Raw genomic sequence first — 19,545 nt, 5'->3', positions numbered from 1 at the left:
TTAACATAGACCCTAGGATATAGGTGCATTAAGTATTAGATGATATTCTTATGAATTATCTACATTGCTTCATAATAACGTGTCTGAAACAATGTTCTCCCCCTCCACGCCACCAAGCAGCTTCCTTTTTCATCAAAAAAATCAGTTCCTCAATATGCTTTTTTTGCTTGATTTGGTTTTAAATACTTGTTCTTCTTGACTCATCCCTTAAGTACAGACAAATTTTGTCAAATTTTTTCCCTATGGAATTTTTAAATTAATGAATGAAACAATATCAGATGTTTGTTGGGTACTTCTCTGTCTCATATATAAGAGATTAAGTCATACACACATACATAGATATTACATATCTAATCATAACACAGTTCATGTATTTTTCCGGTCAATCAAATGAAGTATTACCTTGTTAATTTCTGAAACGTTTATTAGGCAGAGAATACAACTGCATAATTATTTCTTAATTCTTTTTGTTCATTGGGCAAAAGTGATATGTCTGAGAATAAACATCACTAATTCAAAGTCTATTAAAATAGTTAGAATATATAAGAATGCAGTTTCTGATTGAGTACCATGAAAATTGATACCTGTGGGTATGTATGGCCACAAAATAAAAGTGTCTTCTTTACCAATTATTAACTCTATCTTATGCCTACTATGTGGTCATCTGGCCAGAGAGCTTCATTTTAGTATTCTAAGCGGATTAACACCTTGTCTTTTCTTCTTTCTCTCTTTCTTTCTTGTTTAGACCTTGGCTATAGTGTTTGTAGTATCAATAAGCCTTTGAATATTAGGCATTAGTATATATTATTTCTCGTAGCATTTATTGTATGATATAAACAATTCTGCTCATAAATTATATATATGAGACATATATCATTTATACATGATAAAATCTCCCCCAAAGATCACCAGGTCAAATAAGAATTTTGCCTGTATATGTTGGCTCTCTACATTAACCGATTGGTTACAGACAGAGCATTTTCACATTAAAACCTGGGAGAATATCTAGGCTGCCTTGGGAGTTGATCTGTATTTTAAGATAAACTGAACTTAAGAGTTCAGTTATCATTTCCTTTTAGAAAATGTCAATCTTAAGGAGGTTTCTGTTTACATCTCATACCCTATTTGCCTCAGGATTTTTGTATTGTAGTTTTTTTCTTTAAGTGTTTTTTTAATTAAAGTAAATTAAAATACTGTCTAAGAATATGAAAAATCAGGTGGTTTAGGGAAACTTTTTCTTAAGTTCCAGTAAATTAATGTACAGTGTGATGTTAGTTTCAAGTGTATATCACGTGATTCAGTAGGTATATACGTTGCTCTGTGCTCATCATGAGATGTACTCTTGATCCCCTTCACCTTTTGTAGCCATCCCCCCATTCTTCTCCCCTCTGGTAACCACCAGTTTGTTCTCTGTATATAAGAGTCTGGTTTTTGTTTGTCCACTTTTTTCTTTGTTCATTTGTTTTGTTTCTTAAACTCCACAGGAGTGAGATCATATGGTATTTGTCTTTCTCTGACTTACTTCACATAGGTACCTGGTAGATCCACCCATGCTGGTTGCAGAGGCAAGATTTCATTATTTTTTATAGCTGAGTTATATTCCATTATGTATATATGCCACTTTATTTTATTCATCCATCTATCAATGGGTACTTGCATAGCTTGCATATTTTGGCTATTCTAAATAATGCTGCAGTAAACATAAGAATGCATATTTCTTTCCAAATTAGGTTCATTTTTTTATATTCTTTGGGTAAATACCCAGTAGTGCAATTACTGGATTATATGGTAATTCTATGGTTAATTTTTTGAGGAATCTCCCTACTGTTTTCTACAGTGTCTCTACCAGTGCACTAGAGTTTCTTTTTCTCTAAATCCTTGCCAACACTTGTTGTTTCTGGTGTTTTTTATTTTAGTTGTTCTGACAGGTGTGAGGTGATAGTATAGTTTTAATTTGCATTTCTCTGATGTTTAGTGATAGGGAAACTTTAATACTTTGACTTTTAAACACCTGTTTTTGTCATGGCAGAAAATTAAATTATTTCATAAGACTTGTATGTACATATCCAAACCTATCTTTCATTTTCTTTTAAAATACATGGGCTAACGTAACATATATTTGTAATTATTACTGTGAAGTGGCATTTTTACATCTAGAACAAAAAACACTCAGTAATAGTCCATTAAATTATTATATTTTATTTTTTATTTAGGGTCTATAAATGACTTAAGAACAAAAATTGGAAGGAAAATTCTCTGACTTTTCACTGCAAAGCATGGAGCCTTAATAACTACTGAATTGCAAATGTTTATCCAGACTCTGTTCTAAGCCTACAGACAAACAAAAAGTATTTGAATTTCTGCCAAAGAAGATGTTAAAAAATAGCTATAGTTTGATATTGAAAAAGAAGTAATAGCCTATACAAAAAGTAAGCCTCAAGGCTCAAGGAGAAAACAAGTTTTAGATAGTCAGGTATAATTGGACAATGCTGCATTATATAAAGTGATCAGTGATAGTTGCATGAGGAATAGAAATTTCACGAAAAGTTTAGATTTAACTGGAGGTCAAGCAAGTATTCAAGGATATCAAAATACCAGTTGACTTAATTATCATGTGGCTTAATGGTTAAATTCAAATAAAATCTAACCTCTCTAGAAAATGTATCTAGACCTACATCTATCAGTGTATATTTTCACAAAAGTATAAGGAAAAGTGTAACTAGATAATAAGTTAAATCATTGAATGTAATTTATGAGCCAGTGTATCTTCTTTGTGCAAGAGTCATTCATACCTTAGTTTGTAAGCATAATTCATTCCAGAAACATGCTTATAATCCACTTGTATATCAAAGTGAATTTTAGTGACCACTTCTAGTAGATCTGGCAATCTAGTGAATTACTGACCAGTATGGGAATTCTGTATCATTCAAAAAATTGATTTCTCGGCACGTGTGGGTGGCTCAGTCAGTTAAGTGTCTGACTCTTGATCTTAGCTCAGATCATGATCTCATGGTTTGTGGGATTGAGCTCCAGACAGGCTCTTTGATGACAGCATGGAGCCTACTTGGGTTTCTCTCTCTCCCTCTCTCTCTGCCCCTCCCCAATTCATGCGCACTCTCTCTCTTTCACACACGATAAATAAATTTTCTTTAACAAGTTGACTTTTCCAGCACTGACGTTTTTAATCTTCCCATTCTTCTTGTTCCTCCACTCCTCCTACTACTACCTCTCCTGAAGTATGCATTGGGCATCTAATATCTGGCAGTGTTGGATACTAGAGATGCCAAGCTGGGTAAGAGCTCCCTTAAGAAGCTTATTCTAATCTGGGTGTTTGAGTAGCTCAATTGGTTGAGCATCCAACTTCAGCTCAGGTCATAATCTCACGGTTCACAGATTTGAGCTTTGTGTCAGGTTTTGTGCTGACAGCTCACAGCCTGAAGCCTACTTTGGATTCTGTGACTCTCTCTCTGCCTCTCCCCCACTCATGATCTGTCTCTCTCTCTCAAAAATAAATGAAAAACATTAATTTTTTAAATAAAAAAACGTATCCTAATCTAATATGTGTCTGTAACTGCATTCAAGAACAAAAAGGAACTGTGTCTTAAATTCAGGTACAACTGGGTGTGCCTTTGTATATGCTCTTTACTCACCCCAGAATTTGTCTTTCTCACATGGTGGACAGAGACTGTGTAACAAACTACTACTCATTTTTCAAAACTGGGTTTAAACATAGAGGTTGTGTGGGTTGATCCTTCATTCCATTGCCAAAGCACCTTGTAATTCAACATCTTGAAGAGTACCTAGCAGAAAGTAAATGGTTAAGAAATTAATAAATGTTAAATATTATTACTGATTGAGCTTGATTATGTATGTCATTGAGATATTTATAGTTCCTGGTGTTTGAGAAATGTGGGTGTATGCGCCTGTGCACATGTGCTTGGGTGTACATTTCAAAGACAATAAATTAAAATAGAAAAATTAAGAAATACTTCATACATTTAGTGGCATTTAATTTGAGCTTTGAATGTGAGGAATTATGTCAAAAGGTAGAGTGATGAAAGAGAGGACATTTCAAGCAGTTGAAACAGCATAGAACAAGTAATACACATGGAAAACAGTAACTATTAATGGGAAAAGTCATCCATTCAAAAAAACTGGAGCAGAATAGCATAGAGGTTCAAAAGGCTGGTTCTGGAATTGGAGGGCTTGACTTTTTACATTTCGACTACAACCGTATCCTGTCATGTGACATTGGACAAGCTACTTTCCCTCCTGATACCTCAGCATTGTTACCTGTCATATAAGAAAAAGAATAGTATGGTGAACATTTAGGTCTAGATATTTTTTAATTTTTTTTAATGTTTTTTATTTATTTTTGAGAGACAGAGACAGTGCGAGGAGGGGAGGGTCAGAATGAGAGGGAGACAGAATCTGAAGCAGGTTCCAGGCTCTGAGCTAGCTGTCAGCACAGAACCTGACACGGGGCTCAAACCCATGAACCGTGAGATCATGACCTGAGCCGAAACCAGACGCTTAACCGACTGAGCCACCAGGCATCCCAGGACTAGATTTTAAAGGAACTAGGAAGACATGCTGGTAATTTGGAATTTATTCTTTATTTCTTGTTTAAATTGTGTTTATTTATTTTGTTTACATATCACGTAGCTTAAATGCTACTAGGTCTTGCCTCCTAATACTGTCACATTAGAGGTTAGAATTTCAGCCTATATATTAATATGACACAAACATTCAGTCTGTAACACCATATAAAGTGATTATGAATGACATTTTAAAGCAAAGTCCTAGGAATGTCTCCTAAAAATGGGAAATAATCTCAACAATTTAATTGTTGTAATTTGTATGTAACATTTTTTAAAAGCTGACCTGTGTGTTGCTTCAGACAATTTTTGAGAAGTTTTCTTCCCTATGACTAGAGATAATATGCTTTTGAATAATTAAATTCCAGCATTATCTGAAAAATTTTGTTTTTTAAGCAAGAAATATATTACATTTTCCCTTTGAAAAATATCTTTCCTGAGGTTAGTCTTAACGATATGGAGCATTTTCCAACAGTAATTTAGTTCCATTATATTTACATCATTAAGGCATTTTAGAAGCTAAAATCATATTTTAACAAGGGAAAACTATAGAATGAATAGGTTTAGTCCCAATTCTATAATTGTCAGTGCAAAGAAACATATTTTAATAGGTACCATGAAGAAAAAGAGAAAGAGACGCTCTATGAATGGAACATTTCCACTACTAGGTTAAGGGAATGATAATCCGTTGAAAGGGTATTGGTCAAATTCCATAATGCTTCTGTATGATGTGAGAGTGGAAAGCTGAAGGTAGTGCCTAGTCAACACAGCAGAGAAGTTACTTGCGTTTTGAGGGGAGTATTTGCTACAGTAAAGTTAGTCCTATTTGTACAGAGTAGACCACGGTGAGAGACCCAGACTTGACTCTGTTTACATTGTATGCACTAATAGGCCTTTCCTCTTGTTCCAGATAAGTATAGACAACACGGTCTACCTCAAAGGAATAGAGACTAACAAGGCAAAAATTATTTCATTTGCTTTGAGTTGATTGTGAGAAATGGGTTGATCATTAAAGAATTGAAATATATCTAAAATGACCTTTTAACTAATTAAAACCCCAATAATAATGATGATTGATAATAGCTACCAATTATCAGACCTTTATTATTTACCAGGTAAGATGGGAGACCCATTAAATAGGTGATATCACTTGTAATTGTAATAACCTAATACACTATGTATTTTTATTCCTTATAACTGTCCGTATTTTATAGTAATTAAGTTCAGATAAGTTCAATAATATGCCTAAGATCTTACTAATACTGTGTGGCTAAAACCACAGCAAGCTCAAGTTCACATTCAAAGCCCATCCCATGTTCTTTGACTTACTATTACCCTGACTCTCTTAAATAAGTTTTTAACAATATTATGATGAATTGTCTGTCATATTTTCTACCTGTCACTGACATCTTAGACCTGCAGTTGCATTCCTTCCTTTTTGGGAATCTAACATCTTCTTTGTTGTTAAAATCTATTTTCCTTTCTTTTGTTCTTCAAGAAAGTAAGAAGCCTAAAGTATTTAATCTGAAACTATTAAATTTCTTACTGATACTTTATTTTCTAACAAATGTAATTGAGTTTTCTTGGTTTTGGCCTTTAATATTTTTATACATTTTGGACCAACCTTGAGCAATAATGGCAAAGTGATGTCTGAGAACACGTTGTAAGACCAATGCTTGTAAATAATAGAGGATAATATCAGGTTGAATGCATGCCAGAAACTTCTACTCTCAAGTGTCTGAGCAGAATATGTTGAGCTTTAAAGGGATTCCATCTATTTGAAAACTGCAGCTTCTGGAAACAATTTATATATTCTTAATAGCTTTGCAGCTTATATCCCAGAGGAGCCTGATGCCATAACCTTAGTATTATTGAACAGTGGTGTACAAAGTGTCTTTGTTTTATAAACAAGATTTAAAAGAAAAAAAAAAACCCTAGCATCCTATACTGTCTCAGAAAGTTTATAGTTTAAACTTGGGCTCAGCTCAGTACAACATAATAGAGAGCAGGCAGAGAATGCCAAGTACTTTATAGTTAGTTACTGTATCTTGGGGAATGGGTGAAATTTGGGGAGTACTTAAGGCAAGCAGTAGCTACTGATTATTCAGTAATCCTCAGAGCAATAATAACAGGGCAACCTAGGAAATTACGTGTGATACAGCACATGCTCTGCATGCTATGCTGTAAAAATCACTGCCAATTTGGGAATAAAAAACAAAAACAACAAATTTAATGAAGAAAAACAATATATTATTTGGATAAAATTTTCAGTTGTGTGTGTGTGTATGTATATAAATGAAACTTGTAGAGCAGTCGGATTTCCTGCATTTAGGGACTCTTCTGGAAGAAAATGAGTAATATTTACTGTACATGCCATATATGTGTAACTTAATGTCATTTAATCCTCTCAGTTTGTTCTATGTAAAGTCAAGAGAGTAGGCCTTAATTTACAGATGATGAAACCAAGGATTAAAGAGATTTAATAGTTGTTTTCAAGTTCATGCATTAATTAGTGGTGGATCAGGGGTTCAGGTACATCCCCAGAGGTGTGAGGAGTCAAGATAACATGTACAATGTGCTTAGAAAGATGCTTGGCACACGGTAAGCCCTTATAGCAATATTACTCATTATTACCTATTATTATTATTATGTGGCTTAAATAAAGGAGATTTTTCTCTGTTTTCTCCTTTTGTTTCATGCACACATAAAACACAGCCACTATTATAGGAGAATTCTCTCTCTCTCTCTCTCTCTCTCTCTCTCTCTCTTACACACACACACACACACACACACACACACACACACACACAGCAGGATCCATATCAAGGTTCAGATAAAGCCTCTGCTGTATTGATTATTTGATATTTTCTGTGTCACAACATCCAGACATTCCCCTTGGCGTGGTTATATTGTATTTAGCCATCTCACACTCACCTCATGTAGGAGACCATCTCTAACCAAGAGAAACAACAAAAAAATAGCTGAGTTAGAGGTATTCTGAAAGTTTAATTAAGGATTTGTCAAATAGCAACTGACTTGGCCATTTTCACTTTAAAAAGCTCTCAGACTTGTTATTTGAATGAGTGTTCAATTCACTTAAAGAGGAACTTAAAGGTAGAATCAGGAAGGCGACAAGCCAAGAGTAAAAAGGTTAGACTCCATTGCCTCAGTCATTTTAGATCAACACACTAGTGCTAGAATAAATTAAACAGCGATCTATAGCTTTTTCGTTTGAGAATTAGTGCAGGGAATAAATCCTCTTTTCACAAAATGTTTTTCATCTAAGGATCAAAAGTCCCAGCTATTTCCAGTAGCAGCATCTGTTGCTTTACCAGTTTCCACAGAGATGAGCTTGTGTTGATTTTCATCACATTTGTTCAAGCCTAGAATCTGGTTAAAATACGCAGTCACATTGCCAGTTAAGAGTTGTAATCATATAGTACCCTGTGAATAATGCCACTCACCTGCATGTATTTTGATTCAAACAGCATTTCCAATTATGAATCTAAGCATGGGTTATTTTTAAATGACTTTAAAAAAACAAGAAAAAAATAAATTAGAGTAAGAAACATAAGATAAAGCCTTTGACAAGGAAGAATACTATTATACACACATATTCTTAGGAAACATGTTATCTTTAAATCTTTTCAGTTGAAATCTGTATTTTCCTTTTTCAACACCATTTTGGGTTAACATCTGTAAAAAACAGAAAAAAAAGTAGTCTGTCAATTGCATCTTACCTTAGAACATTGTCCAAATGCAAATTGACCACATGGACATTTTTCTGTTTTCCAGCTTATCATACTTTAATATCATTATCCATATGTTGACTGCAAATGAATATTCTGAGTTGAAGCCAGACTTAAAAACTGTGAGGTTAAATACAAAAATACTGATTGAAAGAGAAACATGCACTTTGATGTTTATAGCAGCATTATCAACAATAGCCAAATTTTGGAAAGAGCCCAAATGTCCATCCATTGATGAATGGATAAAGAAGATGTGGTGTATATATACAGTGGAATATTACTCAGCCATCAAAAAGAATGAAATCTTTCCATTCGCAGTGACGTGGATGGAACTAGAGTGCATTGTGCTAAGCAAACTAAGTCAGAGAAAGAAAAACACCATATGATGTTACTCATATCTGGAATTTAATAAACAAAACAGATGAACACGAGGGAGAAAAGGGCCAGGCAAACCAAAAACCAGACTCTTTACTATCTAGAACAAACAGAGTTCCTGGAGAGGACATGGGTGGGGATAGGTTAAATGGGTGATGGCATTAAAGGGGGCATCTGTGTTGAGCACTGGGTGTTGTGCGTAAGTGGTAAATTACAAAATTGTTCTGAAACCAATATTACACTTTATGTTAACTAACTGGAATTTAAAAACTTGAAAAACATTAAAATTTTTAAAACCTGAGACGTTGAATTGGAAATGTTTATATTTGTGTACCTACATCTAATGAAAGTGTAAAAGAAGGAGCAGAGAAACAAACATGAGTCAAATGCAGTGTTCTTGGCATAATTACCAAAGTATTGTCATGGTTTTAGTCACTTTGCTCCAGCCCTTTTTAATACACCCCAAGTTTCTGCACTCATTCTCCTGAGCTATTAGAAATATAGATGAAAATTAACTCTAAAAATCAGAAATGTGGGCAATATATCTTTTTCTAGACTTTCGAACATTTTGAATGTTTAATTGATCATTTCCAAAAAGAGAATTGCTATCTGATATCTAGCAATTTTTAAATTTAATTTTCTGTACTGCTAATGTGGGGCAAATTACTGACATGTCAAAATTCCCCACTTATGTTAATGCATTAACACTAATTTTCAGGAAGAACAGGAAATGGAAATGATTATTACTATAGAGCAGTACACCCAGCAGTCATTAGTAAGCGTTGCCTAAATAGCAAGCACTGTTCTGTGCACTTGTCCAAAGCTCTCAATAGCTTTATGAGAGAGTGCTTCTTCTCTGCTTGGTGGGAGAAAGAACTGAAACTCAGAGAGTTGCAGGTATTTTCCACATGCTATTTAGTGGCACGAGGTAAAGGCTATCCAAGTAATATTGAATTGACAGCCAAATCCATAATTCATATACAACAACAATTAGTTCGCTCTGGAAAGAAATTAGTTTAATTTCATATAGTAGAAATAAATCTTCCTCTTCTGTCAAAATCATCCACTGGCATTTGAGTAGCAATGGTTACAGGTATCTTTGTGTGAACAAATGTTTGAAATACTTGTTTACATTGTAGATGACATTGTGCTTTCAGTACCTTAATATTCAATGTCCTGTGTCCTCAAAGTGAAAATTCTGTAAGATTTTATTTCTTCCATGTTTCCCCACCATTTAAATAATTTTACTTTTTTTTCATTGACTGCTGATAACTACCCAGGAAACAGCTCAGGATAAGTAAGCATTGGAGATCAGCAATGTGGTATGTTACAAAGATAAATAATGGGGACAGAATTGTGATTTTTCATTTCATGCCCTTCCCTTTCCCAATGTAAAAAAATGTCACTGAAATGAAATGAGCTAAGATGGTGATAGTAATCAAATTTTGTTTCAGTGTTTACTCTTTGTCATTACAAGTAACTGAACAAAGTTTATGATCTGAATTTACTTCAACTCTTAATATACACATCCATTTATAGTGACCAAAGGACAAACCTACAAATATGTTATACTGAGTTATACTGACTATACGCCCTTACCTCAGATAATTTTATCCACCATCAATTTTCAGTGGCATAGCTTTTAAAAACTAAAATAGGGTTGTGAAGGAAGTACTGTCACTTAACAGTAAATATATATATATTTTTTCCTTTATTTTTTTTTTTTTGAGAGAGAGAGCACATGAGCAGGGAAGAGGGGCAGAGGGTGAGAGAGAGAATATTAAGTTCCACACTCAGCACGGATCCTGACATGAGGCTCAATCCCATGACCCTGGGATCATGACCTGAGCAAAAATTGAGAGTCAAATGCTCAACTGATTGAGCCACCCAAGAGCCCTATGATTTTTTTCCTTTTCCTTTTGTATCCTGGGCTGGAAAGATACATAAAGAAATTATGAGAGTGATTGCTTTTGGAGAGAAACTTGAAGGTACTTCTTTAAACAAATACAGGGTACTTATTTTATTTTTGTATCTTAATATTAAGAACACGGAAAGTTGTTTATTCTAATTTGCATATATTTAAACCATTCAAAATAAAGTCAAGAAAATATATTGGGAAATACATTTTTTAATCTTTTCTGAATGATAGTCTATAATTTTTTTCATGAAATAGAGACTATGAAATTGAAGATACAGAATGTTACTGTGTGTATGTCAGTAAAACTTATGAATTACTCTTTAAGCTAATTTTGTTATCTCCATGTATTAATGTTTCTGAGTGCTATTCCTGATAAAATGTTGATTATGAAATGTTGATTATGAAGACTGGTATTTGGCTGTATGATTTTCACCATGACAATTAATTTGACAGGTTATTTATAATCGGGTTCCTAACAAAAATGATAGTGATGCAATAGCAAAGTAAAAAGAATAATATCAAAACTCCTCAAATTAGAATAATACTGTGTTTTCTCTATAGTTTCCTAAATCTGTGCCCAAGGAAGGTCAAGATCTATCATTTCTCTGCATGCTATATTTCTTATCTTTAGAATGCACATAAGAATATTTTCTTTTCTAAAACAATGTATATTATTGGGGGAGAAAGAGAGAGAGAGAGAGAGCACGGCCTGAGCAGGAGAGGAGCAGAGAGAGAGGGGGACAGAGGATGTGGAGCGGGCTTTGTACTGACAGCAGTGAGCCCGATGGAGGACTCGAACTCACAAACCGTGAGGTGATGACCTGAGCTGAAGTCAGATGCTTAACCAACTGAGCCACCCAGGTGCCCCAAGAATATTTTCTTATTAGGATGATATTGAAGATTAGAAATAATATACAGAGAGCACCTAACACAGTGCCTGAGATATGGTAGGTATTTGTTTTCTGCATTTATTTCTTTAGGAAGCATCTGGAAAAGGATGGTATATAAGTGTAACAGCTGCTTCTTTGGTGATACATAGCTGACAATAGTTATAAGGCGAAGATTTTGTAAAGATTCCAGTAAGAAATTATCTTCAATATAGCCTTTCAATTTTGCATTTACCCTTTTTCTCACTATTGTGTGTATGTTCACTAATCAGGTACAAAGACAGACTATCCCTTTATCCAAATTACTATAGGCTTAAACCCAATAGAAATTATTTACAAAGTGACAGAGAGAGAATAGAAATGTAAGCAGAAAGACTGTTATTTGTTTAAATTAGTCTTAATTATTACAGAAATGCATTTTTCAAATTTTACACTTTACTAGTCTCAAATAGAAGTCTGATAGTAGAGGTTAAAGAAGGTAATGAATTTTGCAATTTACAAAAAATTCCGTCTTCTGACTAAAGTAAGACTGAAGCCTGATAACATGTTTTCAGTGTATTCATGTACTTCATCTTCATACCTCTAATGAATATCCGATGCTGACCGATTTAATGGTAAACCCGCTCTAAATATCTGATCTAGGAAGACAACACAATTAAGTAAATAAGGGTGGTGTGAGGCACATGATATCTAAGTAGCATGATATGTAAGTAGCAAAATTTTATACCTGATACCCAGCATCCAGTTTCCGAGATTCCTATAGCAGGAATAAAATTTGATGCATCATATTGGCACCAACTGCTGATTTTAGCATTTGGATTTCTGAGACTTGAGCAAAAGTTCATGTTGGCCTGAAAGGTCCAAAAGAATAGGACCACCACAATGATTCCCATTACCCAATATGAAAATATTTGCAACTTTTATTCATTTAGCAAATGCTTGCAACAGTTCTGTTTGCTCTCATTTATTAAGACATTCTATGACACAATTTTAAATCTTTGTAAATGTCACTTTACTTCGTGCTCACAACAATACTGTGCTGCAGATATTTTGTGCTTTACAGAAGAGGGAAGTAATACTCAGTTAAGTATCTTTCTAAAGTTTATACGGTGGTAAAGTTTGGATGCAAAGTTGGGTTTGTTTCACATATCACATGGTTTCTTGAATGATAGAAAATGATTTTGTGATTATCTCCACTTCTAGAAATACATATGTTCTATTTATGCCATTTTTATTTTGGTTTATGGATAAAAAACAATTAATTATGCCTAGATGTATTGCTCTTCAAACATGTACAGTAAAAGTGCCCTGTATTTTTCTTTGGAAGAAAGTATATGTACAAACCTATTAACATATTAAAACTTTTAATATATTCTGTTACTCAGGTTTTTAGATAAGAATTCAAAATGTAAATAAGAAAGCAAAATGAATTCCTTAGGTCAAACTGACTTAATATGTCCGTCTACTATGCAAAATTTATCAAAGATTTTCTTTCTGCTTTATAGGGATGACTTGTCAGGCTCGAACATCTTACACTGAAGATGAAGTTCTTTGGGGTCACCGTTTTTTTCCTGTGATTTCCTTAGAAGAAGGGTTCTTTAAAGTTGATTACTCCCAGTTTCATGCGACATTTGAAGTCCCCACCCCACCTTACAGTGTGAAAGAACAGGAGGAAATGCTTCTTATGTCGTCCCCTTTAATAGCACCAGCCATAACTAACAGCAAAGAAAGACATAATTCTGTGGAATGCTTAGATGGACTCGATGACATTACTACCAAACTGCCGTCTAAACTGCAGAAAATTACTGGAAGAGAAGACTTTCCCAAAAAACTCTTGAGGATGAGTTCTACAACTTCAGAAAAAGCCTACAGCTTGGGAGATTTGCCCATGAAACTTCAACGAATAAGTTCAGTTCCTGGCAACTCAGAAGAAAAACTGGTGTCTAAAACCACCAAGATGTTGTCTGATCCCATGAGCCAGTCGGTGGCGGATTTGCCACCAAAGCTCCAAAAGATGGCGGGAGGAGCAGCCAGGATGGAAGGGAATCTCCCAGCCAAACTACGAAAAATGAACTCTGATCGGTTCACATAACAAAACACCCCCATAGGCATTATTTATTGTTTGATTTAGTAATAGTCCAATATTTGGCTGATGAAGTAATCATCGAAGGAATCTGAAAGGCACATTTTCCCCCAGTCATATATGCATATTTGAGAACCCTTTCTTCCCAAGTATGGCCACTGTGCAGAAAGCAAAAGTTGTGTAAAGGGAGGACACGTTAAGAAAGTTCTTATTAACAGGCATGTATTATCACATCAAGCATGCAATAATGTGCAAATTTTGCATTTAGTTTTATGGCATGATTTATATATGGTATATTTATATTGTATATTCTGGAAAAAAAAATATATATATATATTTAAAGAGGTGGTACTCTTCACGACATTTCTAACATATGTATCAAACCAAACATGAGTGCATAGCTTTCAGGGCGATAAAACTATATGTGTGTGTGTGTGTGTATACATATGTGTGTATGTATACACACACACACACATACATACATACATATATATCTGATAAAATTGTGATGTTTTGTTCAAAGTTGTAGTTCTTGTGCATGTTTACTTTATTAGGCTAGGAAGGCTTCTGGCATTAATTATTAATACCAAATATTTTAGCCTTAAATTATTTGTCATTTTAAAATCTGATTTAATGTTTTCTGCTGTTTAAGGTCCTGGAAGGTTATCAATTGTACTTCATTTGAGGGAGTCACGCAAGTCCATGCTATTTATGGCCCTGCATAAATATAACCATTATATTTAACTTGTAAATTTTAGAGCATACCACCAATATGCTAAAAATTTCTTATGATTTTTAAAAGTTGCTAGTACTAGGGGACATTTGGTGAATTTGAGAATTGGTCCTTTTCTGGACCACTTGAAATCTGGAAATCTGTTTTGTACATCATCTAATACAAACATGAGCTCTGAACAAATGCTGAATCATTGTAATTATCAGTAGCCAACTTACATTGACTATGTCAGAATCTGCTTGAAATTGCATAATTTATGGTCCCTGTTTCAAAGGCAATTGGTAACGTTTTCACTCTTTTTCTGGATGTTCTGTCATTTTAAAAACCAATAATTTATTCTTGAAGAAATACAACAATACAGTGAAACAGATGATAAATATCTATGCTTAAAATATGTATGTCTAGATGAGTCTCTTTTTTAATACTGTTCCCTTGTTTGTGGTATTCATTGTATCGGGACAGACCTTTGTCCTCACCTGGGGAACCTATCCCCCCCATGCCTGTCACTGGGTTCAGGAAGAATGTTATGTATATACCTGAGAGAATTTTTAATTAGATGAATTGAAGATATTTTACCCATTTGGGCTATTTGTTTGTTTGTCTGTTTGGTAAACACTGATTTTATTGGTGTCTTGGATGCCTGGCCTACCAAAGTAATTTTAGCAGTACTAATTTTCTAACCCCAAGGTCTGATATGTATTACTCCTTTGTGGAAATAAAAACTATTGCTCAGAAGAAAACCTACAAAATGAAGATTTGGAATGCAGAGATTTTTATGAAAATTTATAAGTGCTCCTTATCAAAATGTCAGAGATTTTCCTACAAAATTTCTTTGGGCATTGTGTTGTAAGTCTGTCCAGAAATCAGCTATTTCTCCTTATTTGTAATATCTAAATCCTTAATGGCTGGTTAGGGCTCCCATCATTGCCCATTTTTTTAGCAATCCTGTGATAATTTTCTAACTGGAAAATTATTACATCAACAATTCTATCATCAACTACAGTAATACCTTCTGGCTACCTCTGTATCAACCAAATTCTGTAGGTGCAAACATATCCCAGGGAACTGTTATTGGCAAAATGATCGACTTTGAGCATTCATCCACTGTGAATAGAGCTCTTGCTCTACCCCTTGATCCCATTTCTAGGTACAGGAAATGAACTAGCAGAGAGAGACGGGGGTCCAGGGGCCATATTTATTATCAGTGGAAGAAACTCCCTAGATCATTTAGTCCAAACACTTAAAACTAAATAGAGCCATAATTTAATTTGGAGAGTCCTTCTAATTTGTCTTTGGTACCAAGGAAAATATGGGACCAAAAATGAACTCTCTGAATGTATTCACTCATTCATTCAACAAAATTTTTGCATGCCTTTTATGTCCTAGGCAGTTTTAGCTCCTGGAGATTTGGCCCTGACTATAAGAGGAGTTGCTGCCCATTTGAACACTGAAAAGTGGTAGGAGAGTAGGGAGAGGCCCTGTGGAGACAAAGGGAACACAGATAAGATGATTTCAGATACTCACACTAACAGTTTAAGGTAAGGAAATCAGGATAACAAAATGGAAAATGACTGGGTGGCATAAGAATTAATTATCTTAGAAGAGGTGACTGGCTTAGGGAGGGAGGGATATTTCAACAGAAATCCGATTGATGAGAAAAAAAAACACTGTTGCCAAAATTAATTTTTCTTAGTGATGCTATTCCTTTATCTTTTCCACATATGTATGGGAAAGGTATGATTTCTGCATGTAATTGCAGTTTAGCCCACATTGCTAAGTTGATCCGAGGTCCCAGTTTACCAGGGAGAATTCTAGTTTTACCTGTTGTACCTGTGTAATTAATAATAGCACTCCCTTTCACTCTTAGAGTGTCCTGGTTTGGATGGTACATTATATGGTGACTCTACGTTTTTGTTGAAACCAACTAAATTATGAAGTCTGATATATTTGGATAAAAATAAAAAAAAATTGCCTTTTCTTCTCCTTTTGCTGATTTTTTTTGATGCTGATCATTCCAAAAAAGATCATCTCCATTTCATCTATTTCAGCCTGGAGGACTTTTTATCAAAGTGATTTCATGTAACATTTGTTCAGTCTGTATATGATGTGTTTTCTCAGCAGTGAAAAGTTCTGCATTTTATCGACTGAATAAAAAGTAAATCTCTGGTATTTCCATTTCAGGAAGTTATAAGAGCTCAAATCAAAGAGAATAAAGTCAACTGAAGCCAGGATAATTGTCAGCCCACCAAGGTGGTGACTATTGGAAAGCAAAATGTAATGTATTCATTGAACTGAATAACTCTACTTAACAACTGGAAATTAGTCCCTTTTATGGGATTTTCATGGTGTAGCTCCTGTCATAGTAAAATATTTCATTCTATTTATCAAAATGATGTGAATAAAAGAAATATGATTATTTTGATAATGCTTATCTTCAATTGAAATGTTCATCCTTCTCTGCAATATGTGAATATAGTTTTGTAAATATATACAAATTAAAAATAAGGATATTTTATCATTAGTTATTTCTGAAAAATTCTTACATGCTTTTAAATTCATCCATATATGTCTCTAAATACTAAGAAATGTATTTAGTTGTCTCAGTACTAAAAAGCCAATTTTTCTAGACGGGATGGGGTGATAATGGATTATTTCTGTTGGGGAAAGATAGATTATGAAGAAGGTGGCCTCTATTCTATTTGATTTATGAAAAATTCCCACAATTCCGTAGTGTGAAGAGAGTTCAGCTTGACTGCACAGCACTCCTGTGGGCTCTGCTTCCGAATTTGTGCTTAAATTACATTGTACATCGTCTTCAAATTAGAATCCAACTAATTGCATTTTCTGGCATGCAATTAATAATTATTTAAATGTGCAAAGTCATTTAGGTTACAAAACTATAAATTCATGTATTCACATTTTATAAAAACTATATTAAACTTTAAAAACATGATTGGGCTTAATTTTTACAGTGTGTTCATCATTTTTCCACTTTCCAAAAGTGACTTACTCATATTCCTTGACTTGGTTTGTTTATCATGAGCCTCTTACCTCTCAAAACACAATGATTCAATCCATCACAACACATTCCTTGAGGGGTACTTTTATTTTTGCTTTTTATTTATGAGATGCTTCAGTAATATGGAACCGGCTCATAATAATGCAGACTGTTTCAGACCTGCATTTCTTTTAAAGGAATCTTCATGACCATCCTGTCCTCTGATCAAGGGCTTCAAAGCCATAGTAAGTAAAGCAGTTAAATATGTAGTTTTCCTAATTTTGTTTAAATATCAAATCCCCTTTTTAAAAAAGTGTTGAACTACTTTTCCTGAAAATGTTTCTTTAAAAAAAAAGTGTGTTCCTAATTTTGAATCAGACAAGTTCTGTGATACATTAATGAGCCCAATTATCTGGCACCTCATAGAATTGAGTTAAAAAGTCACATTCCTGAAGCTTCTGGCCTAGTGAAGTTCAAAGAATATGCTCCTCATCAATCAGTAAGTAGATTTTTTTTCCTTCAAATTCCGCCTTTTTTGCTTGAAAAGTTGCTTTGAAATCATGGCTGTTTCCAAATACTTGGCTGATCAATGGAGGCTATAAACCGCAAATACGGGAAAACCCATTAACTGCCTCTTGCTTACTAAGAATCCCATCTTTAGCCTCTGCCTGTCTTTTTCCTAGCTCCCTGTATCCATCACTTGCATGGTGACCTGCACACATTATTTGAGTCATTACAATAATTCTACATGGTAAAAATTATCTCCATTCTATACTTGAAAAAACTGATCCTCAGAAAGACTGTTTAGCCAGTTTTTAGTTAAATGAAATCCACAAACAAGAGTAGTCCCAGCTCCCTGGGTGGGGCTGATGTTATTTACATACAAATCTCTAACCCTTCTTACAATGCTTCTTCCTGGTTTTCCATTGGAGAATATTATCTGTTTGCTTTTTATACGCTGGTAGATTAAGATCTAGTTCTGTTTCGACTCCTGCTACCCACTGTTCCTCCACCACATCCACTCTCCACTAAATTTCCAACATTGTTATATGATATTTTTGATTAGACTGGTTATCATCAGTGTTTTCATTAGTGCTATCTATCACAGTTGAGCCCATGGGTTTGGATCATTTTTCTCACCCTTCACACCATATTCCCCCGTAGGGTTAATAATTGTCTTATTTTTTTTGCATATATATTTTTTCTTTGCATATATATTAAATATATGGTTTAAATATGTATATGCATATATATATTCAGCCACAGAGTCTTTCCCAATTATAAATACTTTCCTATTAGTTCATCAAACACATTAATGTTTGAACAATTTTGTCTTCCTAAGGAAATCTCTCCTGAAGCATTCTGACCAGTTCACTTAGGTAAATTATTTTTAAGTCTCCTATACAGGTTTTGTTTTTTGGTTCTCCATTATCCTTATCATCCAGGAGGATTCTGTTTCCCACATTCTCCGTTTAATGGAACATATGCTTTCATCTTTCTGGTTTACATTTTTTGTTTGTTTGTTTGTTTTTTAATGTAACACATTTCCTAGGAGTTTCTGAGAAAGAAAATGTGGCAGTAAACTTTTTGATACCTTGATATCTTAAAATAAATTAATCTTTTCTTCATAATTACTATTACTATTGTAATAGTTTGTCCTAGTATAGAGATTGCTTTCCTTCTGAATTTCAGTGACATTGTTGCTTTTTTTCCTAGTTCACAATGTCGCTATTAAGATGTATGATGCCATTCTGAGTTTTAATCCTTTGTATGAAACAAGGGATTAAAGGTTTTAGAATATTCTAGTCTTCCACTGTATTCTAAAATGCCAAGATGATCTGCCTAAGAATGAGCCCATTTTAGTCCATTTTGCAGTGGCCTTTATTTCTGGAAATTCATGCCTTAGGGAATTTTCTCAAGTTCTATCTTTATTTATTTCTCTCTATTTACCTCCTCTTTCTAGGATTTTCCTTATTTGGATCCTAGAATTCTTGGAATGATTTTTTTTGATAGTCTCATATTCCTTCTTTTGTTATCTTTTGGCATTTTTTTCTCTACTCTCTTGAAGATTTTCTTATCTAGGACCTTCATTTATTTCCATTTATTGATTTCATTTATCTTCTAAAGTTTTAAATTATTACATAATAATTTTAATTTTCAAGATTTTTTAATAACTTTGGTTCTCTACATTTTTTAAAGTTTTT

The 19,545-nt window shown here is 34.0% G+C and overlaps 1 protein-coding gene across 1 annotated transcript in view; it reads left to right on the top strand.

The window, feature by feature from the left end:
• The window catches only part of KCNJ3 (potassium voltage-gated channel subfamily J member 3), a 153,607-nt gene extending 136,311 nt beyond the window's left edge, over nucleotides 1-17,296 (top strand). Inside the window, exon 3 of the mRNA XM_029934557.1 lies at nucleotides 13,033-17,296. Coding sequence (XP_029790417.1) covers nucleotides 13,033-13,619 — 587 coding nt within the window. The 3' untranslated portion in view covers nucleotides 13,620-17,296. The remainder of the gene's footprint in view (nucleotides 1-13,032) is intronic.
• The last annotated feature ends 2,249 nt before the right edge of the window (nucleotides 17,297-19,545 follow it).

This window comes from Suricata suricatta, chromosome 3, assembly GCF_006229205.1.
Source record: "Suricata suricatta isolate VVHF042 chromosome 3, meerkat_22Aug2017_6uvM2_HiC, whole genome shotgun sequence".
Lineage (NCBI taxonomy): Eukaryota > Metazoa > Chordata > Mammalia > Carnivora > Herpestidae > Suricata > Suricata suricatta.
Note: the sequence above shows the minus strand (reverse complement) of the source record. Positions and strands in the feature narration are given on the sequence as shown.